This window comes from Metopolophium dirhodum, chromosome 1 (genome assembly GCF_019925205.1).
Source record: "Metopolophium dirhodum isolate CAU chromosome 1, ASM1992520v1, whole genome shotgun sequence".
Lineage (NCBI taxonomy): Eukaryota > Metazoa > Arthropoda > Insecta > Hemiptera > Aphididae > Metopolophium > Metopolophium dirhodum.
The window spans coordinates 17,230,454-17,241,290 of record NC_083560.1 but is presented as its reverse complement, the minus strand read 5'-3'; the positions used below and the strand labels follow the sequence as shown (position 1 = coordinate 17,241,290).

Genomic DNA, 10,837 nt, shown 5'->3' with positions numbered 1-10,837 from the left:
CCTTTTATTACTATTTCTAGACTGCTGGTTACAATTTTGTTTTCAAATTCCTAACTAAAAACCAGTGTACAGATGACTAGTGCGAAGTACTAAGAGATAAAACTTTTTTTGATGTAACTGAATTTCTCATTCCAAATAACATGTCATACACTCGATTCATTGAAAATAATAAAAAAATAACCAATGAAATTGTCATCAGAATTTTATATAATAATAATAATATATAATAATTATAGTCGTTTGAAACGTGTTTTTCAAAGTGATTATTTGATTTGAACAATTTTGTTTCATAATGGCGAACACGTGCCTTTTGAGATAACGCAATTAACTTGCTCGGAAAATTAATCTTAAGGTAATTTATAGTATCTAAACGATCTCTCTGAATATACACCCCAAAGGTACGTATTAAAATTAAAATACATTTCTGAAATTATATTATAATATCAAATGTTTGTGATTAGTCTGCATAATTATTACAGGTTTATGACTTATACTCGGAAAAACGTATACTCATAAATTAAATTACCTATCAAACAATATTTTGTTTTAACATTATTATGTACGTTTACGTACAAACAAAGTTTATTAAGTGTAAACTGTAAGAGCGATTTTAAATTGATTTAAGACAAAACGATCGCAAGTAACATAATAATATTACATACACGTTGATCTACCAAACATTCTCGTCCCAATTTTTTTTTTAGTAATGCAGTTATTCAAAATCTGGTTTTTGGAATTTTGATACACTTTAAGTCCATATTTTCAAATTCTCAAGATTTGTTGCATTACTTAAGAAGCGTAATTTTAGCATAATGTGCAGGGAGCGAAATTTTGACCAATGACCTAAAAATAATGAGCGATTACATTTGTAAATCCTAACCCGTCGAAGACAGAAGTATGTGCTTTCCATCTCTATAACAGACTTAAGGGTCCCTGTGCCAGTTTTTCAAACTTTCCACAATTCTATAAAATTTGAAAATTAAATTTTATATTTTAGCTGCCACCTCAATTATAAGACTTTTCCACTAATCTACTACCCGATATCTATTTAGGGGGGAGGGGGGTTGATAGGGTGTATTATATCGAAAAAAAATGACTTTACGGGAATAACTCTCAAGCTTTGTAGAACTGTCAGATTTTGATGACTATTAAATTTCTTTTCTGATTTAATTAAAGTAAACGAGGGGGTCCTCATCTGATAAACAGAAATATGCATCATCGCCACAGGACAAGACAGTACACCTAGCACAAAAAAACTCAAGAATTTAACTTCAAATAAATTGTCTTTGAGTACGTTTAAAAATTCCAATAATCAGTGTTTGCTTGCTTACACCATGTAATATTATATATTATATTATGTTTATCGACGTTGGTTGGTCTGTAATCAACAGACTCAAAAACCACTGGACCGTTATAAAAAAAATACATGTAAATACATTACTTGAGACTTGGTGGGTGTTTATGGATTTTTTTTTTTCAGTAATATAGGTAACTAATGGGTAGCTCACACTTCATACATTATTTTCAGCTCACGGAAAAAGAAAATATTTTTTTATTTATAGGGTCACCATTGGTAAGTTACATGTTAAAAGTATTGTAATCAGTTTAAATATAGCATACACATTTTTTTTTACAAAATATATTATATTCATAAAAATAACTCAAATCTTCGGCACGGTCAGCGCCGGAATGCCATTGGTCACAGATGATAAAATATTTATCATTATAGACGTGTAATCAATTTTCAAATGAACGGAGTTAGATATTATATAAATACACACACGTAAGACAAACACTGCACGGTGGCTCTGAACACAGGAATTTAGTTTTGTTTCTCGAAAATCAATTATTTTTTTGTTTATTTACATCCGTCGACATTGGTTACGCAATATTATATCACTATGTCTTGATTTTTTTTTTTTTTTTATAACGGTCTTCGTCGGGCGGGACAGCCACCATAGTGATGATTAAAAAAAGCGGATAAGTGGATGTCACTCTGCTGTACAGTAGGTCACAACTGGGTCAGTGTACAATGGATTGTATTAAACTCGAATTCGAATTCAATGATATAGGTAATATCGTTGTATATGAAAAACGATTCTGAGCGGAGACGTTTTATCAGTCTGGTGATTTTACATTATTATTATTTATTATATAGCCTATAACTTTAATTAATATAATAATATTATTATTTTTTATTCGTTTCTATGGAGATAAATGGAGCGTTGGAAATTTAAATCTCGTTTATAGCGGTTTTCCGTAATTTGTCGGTGGTTTTTCCCGTGGCATTAAACAACTATCGAGAAAATCGGAAAATGACCTTTCTAAAGTACCATGTTGATCCAATCCGCTGAAAGATAAGATACTATAATAATATTATGTCGAAATCGAAGCACTCCTTCTGGTAGAAATTTTGTGTACACGATAAAAAAATTGAAATTTAACACCGTTGTAAAACCACTAGCCGCCTCGTTCCGCTCAGAATCTAAAAACTAATAAAACACGTACCCGAGGTACTATTGCGGAATGAGCTTCCAAATAAATCCGTTGACGGTGAATTCATATGCATATTGTGCACGTTCCTATACATGCAGTGTTGGGAATTATCTAGATAAGATTTTTTGAAATAAATTATCTATCGGAGTATCTAGATAATTATGTTACGATTTATCTAACGTTTAGCTCAGATACAAAATGGGCTTATCTAGATAAATATTACGGTGCCCCTAAAAAAACTATAAAACCAACGTTACTAAAATTCTAATACAATATGAATTATTTATAAAATTAGAAGAATATATTATTTCTCGCTGTTATTGCCAATGACAATATTACGATAATACGAGAACCTGCATGCGGGATTGCACTTACCATCGTTCTCTACTAGCCATAATAATAAGCATATTAAAATCAATTAGGCATAGGTTTATTTCCCCGTTCATTTTAAAAATAAACGAAAATTAACTTCGTAGAACCGCATTTCAAAGGCTAAATTCGTCGTTATTATAAATATTATGTCGTTATACTGATGTAAACATAATATTACAAATATACCGAAAAACAATAAAAAGAAGTGTAAAAAAAAAATGATATTCATCTAGATATCTATATAGATAAATGTATTGTTGTATTTTGTTCTTTATCTAGATAATTTTTTTGGTCATCTGTTCCCAACACACTGCCTACGTGCGCAGAGTCGCATCCGAGAAATACTGTAATACCATCGTATCGGTGGAATGCGTTGAGTTCACGAGACACGACGTCAACGATTGTTAAAAGTTATTTATTACCGTCGGCGTATACGGGCGGGTCGAATACGGTTTACTTCTGTGGCCCAGTACATAATATTGTATAGGCCCTTGTGAGATCGGCTTTATTGTTGTATTGGCTCGAACGATTAACCCGAAAGCACTTGCGGCTCTGGCCTCCGAGAATAAAACAGTAATAATAATAATACACCAAATAGGTCAAATGGAAATAGTGTACAGTTGTTGTCTTTTTCGCGTTGCGGGTGAAATCACGTGTGAAATATTTATTGGCCGAGTTATGAAAATCCAACGCGCTACTATGCGACAATGGGGGGAATAACGTCTCCCGCTAAATAAAGTGCGGACGACGAAGAAAGCCGAAATACCCCGCGTTTCGTCTACAATAATATTATTTGACGGTTTAATGTAAAAAAAAAAAAAATAATAATAATTATAATCATCGTTAAATCGTACAATGTCTTGTGTAATAATAATAATTGATTAGGAGGTACGTGTCAATTGAACATAATATCGTCGTCATTGCCGTGCGGCCCGTGGTAGAAACTTGCGGTCAGTGTTGGGAAAAGATAACCGAAAAATCATCCGGATAAGATAACAGACAATTCATTCAACATTTATAATATGGATAAGATAAAAATATATGACGTCATTTTTTTTTTATCTAGACAATGATAAAAATACACATACATTTATATCTAGATGAAGAAATAGATAATTTTTTTCCAACTATATTATAAATAATGTAATTTATTAGTACCTAATTACTAATTAGATAATATTTAATAATTGATAAATCCTTAATGTCATTTCTCAACTAAAATAAAATACAATTCAAATTTTTAATACAACTTGAATAAAAATAAAACTGACAATATTTCAGTAAACATTTCTTTTTTTAACAATAATAATATTGGAATTTGGAATCACTACTCGGTTCTCGTAAATCATTGGCTATTTCAGTATTTAAAAATATTCTTATTATTATATTATGTAATATTCGCGAAATAAAGCGACTGACTAATAGTTAAAATATATGTACATGTAGCACTCACAAATATCATATAACAACTGAATAGTTGACGATTATTAACCGTACCATGTGTAATGTGTAGGTACCTTATACGGCCTATCTGTAATACAGCGATATAACAAGTCTCTACAATTGTCTAAAAATAATCTACAAAAATTGATCTACTTAAATTATCTACATTCTACAGTGTTCATATTATAACGATAAAATGTTATCGCATTAATAACATTAAATCGCAGACTCTACCTACATTGTAATCAGTACGCAATTATTACATTTTTCGTTAATAGCAAACTGTTTCAGTTACATTAAATTTCACTTTTTCCGCCATTACTCAATTTTTTTTCGCGTACCCCAGGTTGAGAACCGCTGGACTAATTGATTGAATTCGCCAGGGAAAAAAAAACTATCGACTAAGCAAAAACAATAGTTGTAAATTTAAAAATAAAAATAAAAAACGAGAAAATATTAAATATAATAAACTATCAATAATAATCATTCGACAAAATAAATCATATCTATAAACTCCGATAAAACGCCTGTCCGTTAAAATATAGGGCTAAATGAAATATGTGGGCGTCGTTCAAAACCACACTACACTTGTCGTTCATAATCGCACACTTTAAACCGTTTACAGATTTTTTCTGTCGCTAAAAAAGGGACAATTAGATAGTCTATAATTCAAACCCGCGCACATTCGATTGACAGTTGAAAATCAAAAATTTATTGATAATCGCTATAAAACAAATCGTCATACCTATATGAGATGTTATAATATTGTGATATTGACTCGTGCTTATAATATTATGTTCGTTTTTATTCTGTTTGATGCCCTAATGAATCCATTCACATCTGCATTGATTGTCGTCACCATAACACTGCATAATTTACTATTGCAACGCCAGACCAAGTGCCCGAAATTTTTATTTTTACGAAAAAATCAGCAACTTTGTTTTTTTTTTTTTGAAAAAATATTGATGCTAACCTGCTTTATTATAATAATTAGAGTGAACTTGTATCATGTCGTCCGTTATGCAAATTGTGTATGTTGCTATGTTCAATTGTGACTGTAAATTACTTTTGAATTATACTTGAAGTCAAAAAGGCACGCGATCATACTAAATCAGAGTCGCAACTAGAGTTCAAAAATTGGCGGTGCTACAATATTATGAATTGACCACATAGTCGGGAGGCAGTGTTGGGAAAAGATGAGCAAAAAATCATCCGGATAAGATAACAGATAATTCATTCAGCATTTATTTAGATAAGATAAAATATAACATAATTTTTTTTTTATCTAGATAAAGATAAAAATACACATACATTTATCTAGATAAAAACATGGATAATTTTTTTTTGAAATTATATTATAAATAATGTAATTTATTGGTAATTACTAATTAGATAGGTAATATTTATTAATTAATAAATACTTAATGTCATTTCTCAACTAAAATAATATACAATTTAAATTTTTAATACAACTGGAATAAAAATAAAATAGCAAAATAAAACTGACAATATTTCAGTAAACATTTATTTTTTTAACTATAATAGTATTGGAATTGGGAATCACTACTCGGTTCTCGTAAATTATTGGTTATTTCAGTCTTTAAAAACATTCTTATTATTATATTATTTATCTAGATAAATTACCACAGATAACCATTACATTTATCTAGATGAGATAATTAGATGATTTAATTATTTTTATAGGTGATGACAAACGTATGTAAAAATTCTAGCAAATTTTATTAGAATAGTGAAATATTTCATGAATAATATCGTAAAATGATTCACAATTTTAAATTTCATAAAATTTTCAAACACTAATTTTCTAAACGTAGGGCGGCCGACGACGTAAAGCTGAGTACACACGTTCAGTCTTCAGTTCAAACTTAACTTAAAGTAAGTGTGTTCAGGTAAGTCGGAGTTCGTGATTTACTACACACGATTTGTATCGTTGATCAGTTAAGTGTGGCGACTTCATGATGAACGACGATTTGTGTTTAATTTCGACTGCTATTGCGTGCCATACAAAGTTGAAGTATGAACCAAACAAGTTAAACAAGCGCTCAAAATGGGTCAAAAATTGGTTGCAAAAACGAAGCACTTACTCTCATGTAAATTTATTAAACGATTTACGCCTAGAACCAGATGACTGGCGAAACTATTTGCGTATGGACGAGGACACATACATCGAACTTTTAAATTTGGTAACACCACTTATAAAAAAACAGGATACTGTAATGAGAACGGTTATCACTCCACACGAGAGGCTGTCAACAACCTTGCGATTTTTGGCGACTGGAAGAAGTATGCAAGATTTAAAGTACTCTGTAGCCATATCACCGCAATCACTTGGACAGATAATACCTGAAACTTGTACTGCTATTTGTAAAGTTCTGTGGAGAGATTATTTAAAAGTAAATTATTATTTTTATTTTCATATAATTATTTATATCATTGTCGATCTAGTTGTTGAATGTAATATTAATTTTGTTCGTTTTTAACGTTATGTAGTTTCCAAATTCAGAAGATGAATGGAAAGAAATTTCAAGAAAGTTCGAGACAAAATGGAATTTTCCTCACTGTTTGGGAGCAGTTGATGGTAAACATGTGTCCATAGCTTGTCCTCCAAAAAGTGGTTCGTTTTATTACAACTATAAGGGATTCTTTAGTTTAGTTTTAATGGCGATTGTAAACGCCAACTACGAATTTATATTATGTGATTTCGGGACTAATGGTCGTGTCTCAGATGGAGGTGTTATTGAAAATACAAATTTTTATAATAAGCTTAAAAATAACACATTAAATATTCCATCTCCGTGTGAATTTCAAGGAAGTAAAAATAATTTACCTTATGTTTTTATTGGTGATGAGGCTTTTTCATTAAAGCCAAATTTTTTAAAACCGTACAATCAAAAGGAACTAAATTATGAACGTAAAGTATTCAACTACCGGCTATCAAGAGCTCGAAATGTAGTAGAAAATGCCTTTGGGATTTTATCTGCACGATTTCGCATTTTTCATACTCCTATTAACATGAAATTAGAAAATATTGAAAGAGCAGTGTTAGCTTGTTGCACACTTCATAATTTTTTACGAAGAAATTGTAAAGATTCGTTTATGTTGTCTAATAAATATAATGACAATTCTGGCAATATAAATATAGATAAAGAGGGACTTATTTTAACGAATTTACAACATGGACATAACCGTCATGCTGGAGAAGAAGCCAAGGAAGTACGTGAAATATTTTTGAAGTATTTCAATGAAGAAGGGTGTGTTGCATGGCAACATAATCGCGTAACAGCAGGCAAGGATTAATAAATTAGGTAACTACTAATCTCACTATTTAAAACAATGTTTTAGTAAAAACAACAATACCGAATAATATTTAAAACTAAAACTTTACAATAACATATAAAAAAAATTCAACCTTTTAAAATTAAATTTTATTAAAAACAACTTAACAGAGTAACTATTAGTTAAAAAGTTTAAATTTTAGTTACGTTAAAAAAAACTTATCTTAATTTACTTATTTAACGTATTTTGGTATAAAAACAACAAACATTTACTTTTTATGATTAAAAAAAAATTTAACTTCCATATTAAAATTGAAAAAAACATTAACTTCCATATTAAAATTGAAAAAAAAACATTAACTTTCGTAAAAAAATTTAAAAAAAAACCATTAACTTTCGTAAAAATTGATTTCAAAGTAAATAAAAACCGTTATGACTTGTAAAGTTTATACCTTTTAAAATACATAAAAACTGATAAGTGCAATACACTTCAATTTATTTAAAATACAAGAACTCGCCTACATCATTTCCTGGTGTTTCTTGTCCGTTTTTGTATGATTGATTTTCATCAATTAGATTTGAAATTGAAAATAAGCGCGATTGTGCGGGCTGTAGATTTTGATAGACGTGCTCAACATTTTGTTCAGTACCTTGAAAAAACAATGGCGATGATGTACCTGAGATATGTATGGATTTGTCAGTAATTGAGTTGTTGACTGCTGATTTTGGTGCATTTTGATCTGGTATTTGCGGAATTTCAATACGTGCATATCTATTTAAGGTGCCCAACTGGGCCTCGAACAAGGCATCATAAATTATTTTTTCTGCATAAATTCTCATCATGGGGTCTAAAGTTCGTAATTTTCCTGCGATATTTTTACCAGTAATATCATGGGCATCTTCAGGATTTGAAAACTTAAGTTTCTCTCCAACTAAAGTTAACACTTCATCAGCCTTGATATTCATCTCTTGTGAATGATTTTTTCTTTTACGATCGTTATTTTTGGTCAATGAGCTATTAGTTATAAGACATGGAGAAACAGGACTAGGTATTTGTAAATTTGCATCTGTTTCCTGAAATTCTTGACTGACTTCATCGCTATCGTTGTTCTAAAAAAAAATGTCTTATAATTATCGCGAATTTTTGTTATTACCTACATGTTTATTTATTTTAACACTTTTCAAAAAATATCAACATTATACTACATTCTCCATACAAGACACTTATTTTATTTTATTTTTATATCTTGTTTGCAAAAAATAATTACTTTGTTAAATGGTCACACCGAATATTATTTATCGACATTGTTATTTGATGTATGCATTTATACATTTATTGTAAATTCAGGATTTCTATTATTATTTTAATTTAATTTAGTATTTAGTTATAGTATATATATTTTTTGTTTATAATTAAGATTCAAGTTATTCTAGTTTAATTATTATTTGTATAATAATATTACATGCCTGTACGTAATATTATATTATAGTTATACTATACATTGTATTTGTTAATGATTAATAACAATACTCGTAGGCTATCTTTTTTTTTTTAATTATCTATCAAAGAAGTTAAAACGTTAAAAACGTATTAATAAATGAAACATTTTTACTTTAAGCTTTCTTTTTTGTTTTTATTATTTATAAATTATAAAATATAATTTCAGTATGTTGACGAGAAGGAAATTATCTTATTTGTTTTGTGTCGTGTGATACTTGTGTCGTATTTGTACTACCCCCCATTGATCTATTAAAATAATCATTAAATTCTAAAAATAAATATGTTGGTAATGATAACTTGAGTTCGTAATAAAATATTGTAAACAATTAGATTATACGTTTATATTTAATAATATTTTAAATAATCAAAATCAAAAATTGTTGATACTATAACTAAAAATAAATTCTTTCTATCTAGGTAATATTGTAATATTATTATACTGTTATAACTTATATAATTATTATATACTATACAAGTAATAAGTATAATAATAAGTTCTTAATATATTTACCTGACTAAGAGTATCAATGAATTCTGGACAATCACTACCGATGCTCGATCTTGGCATTTCGTGGTCCTTGAGAAACATCAATGAGTCGAAATACCATAAGTTGGGCTTGTAGATATCATCTGTACCAGCGCCCGATTTCATTGATGCGACTACTTTCTTATACTCCTTGCGGAAGCAACTGCGTAATGAATTAATTTTTTTTGCCACGTCTTGTCTGTTCGAGTTTGGGTTTATCTCTTTTAGTTTGACGAGTAATACATCATATGCATCGTTTTTTTTATTTTTGTCACTATATTCTGATGCTTTAACTTTCCATAAACATGGGTTTTCTCGGTACAGTTCAATGAATTCGCTCAGAATCTTTTGTGGCCAATTTCGAGAGTCCATACTACTATTATAATTTAAAATACTGAAGATAATCATTTACAATAGTTTTATAATTATTATATCTGTACTTACTCGAATTCTGATATAATATCTTAATTATATTATTAATAATAGTTGATGAATAATATTTGAGTTTAATAAGCTGAGTTTCATAAAAGTTTCAATATATTATTCATTTATATATGCACGTGGTCATTCGCGCCAATTCAAAAAATCAAGAACAACCAGTTCAGTTCATGCCGCGCCCAGGACTGAACGAGCCTTCAGTTTTTGCATACATACGTTAGGACTTGCCTGAACGGCCAGGCCTGTTCAGTCAAGTTTTAAACAAAAACTGAACGTGTGTACGCAACTTAACACCGTGGCTAATTAACACGACTCGACTTGAGCCGTTTTTCCGCGTGATCGTCAAACTATTATGCTTTAGTGTATCCGGTACGAAATATTTTATTTTGATGTACACGAAGTTTATAGTGTTTTAAAGTAACTTTCACAAAGTGTAATATTATGTATACTTTTGTTTTGAATGCGATTTCGATTTCGCTTTTACGTTTAAAATTGTGTGATATTAATTATTAACAAGAAAGTTTTAACTTTTCTATAGAACTCGTTAGAGTGTTAGTAGAGTATACGCCGAGTCATAAATTATTTGTAAAAGTGTGTTGTATAATATTATATATTATTCTACCGAAGTGTGTACATTGTTATACAAGTTATAAAACAGAAATATCTTGAAAATAATATTATTATTCTCATACGAATGTAACGAAATTTTAAAAGTGAACAACTCCGCATATTTATTATAATATCGTATAAATAATGTATGGCAAA

At 29.5% G+C, this 10,837-nt stretch overlaps 2 protein-coding genes across 3 annotated transcripts; one reads left to right on the top strand and one right to left on the bottom strand.

Moving 5' to 3' along the window:
- The first annotated feature begins 6,290 nt into the window (after window positions 1-6,290).
- On the top strand, window positions 6,291-7,629 carry LOC132933508 (uncharacterized). Its single transcript, XM_060999784.1, has 2 exons — window positions 6,291-6,725; window positions 6,823-7,629. The coding sequence occupies exons 1-2, from the start codon at window positions 6,291-6,293 to the stop codon at window positions 7,627-7,629; spliced, it is 1,242 nt and encodes a 413-aa protein (XP_060855767.1).
- A 450-nt stretch (window positions 7,630-8,079) lies between these two features.
- LOC132935665 (uncharacterized) lies at window positions 8,080-10,355 on the bottom strand. 2 transcript variants are annotated; one of them, XM_061002269.1, is made up of 3 exons: window positions 10,079-10,355; window positions 9,620-10,010; window positions 8,080-8,717 (listed from the first exon to the last, which is right to left on the bottom strand). In XM_061002269.1, the coding sequence occupies exons 2-3, from the start codon at window positions 10,004-10,006 to the stop codon at window positions 8,103-8,105; spliced, it is 1,002 nt and encodes a 333-aa protein (XP_060858252.1). In that variant the 5' UTR covers window positions 10,007-10,010; window positions 10,079-10,355; the 3' UTR covers window positions 8,080-8,102. The 2 variants fall into 2 exon arrangements, with proteins under 2 accessions (XP_060858252.1, XP_060858251.1); XM_061002268.1 differs by having other exon boundaries at window positions 9,620-10,355.
- Window positions 10,356-10,837: the final 482 nt, after the last annotated feature.

Coding starts and splice junctions, on each gene's coding strand:
- LOC132935665 (XM_061002268.1), bottom strand. CDS start 10,042: ATGATTATCTTCAGTATTTTAAATTATAATAGTAGTATGGACTCTCGA. Junction 8,718..9,619: donor TCATTGATACTCTTAGTCAG/GTAAATATATTA, acceptor ATTTTTTTTTAG/AACAACGATAGCGATGAAGT.
- LOC132933508 (XM_060999784.1), top strand. CDS start 6,291: ATGAACGACGATTTGTGTTTAATTTCGACTGCTATTGCGTGCCATACA. Junction 6,726..6,822: donor TGTGGAGAGATTATTTAAAA/GTAAATTATTAT, acceptor AACGTTATGTAG/TTTCCAAATTCAGAAGATGA.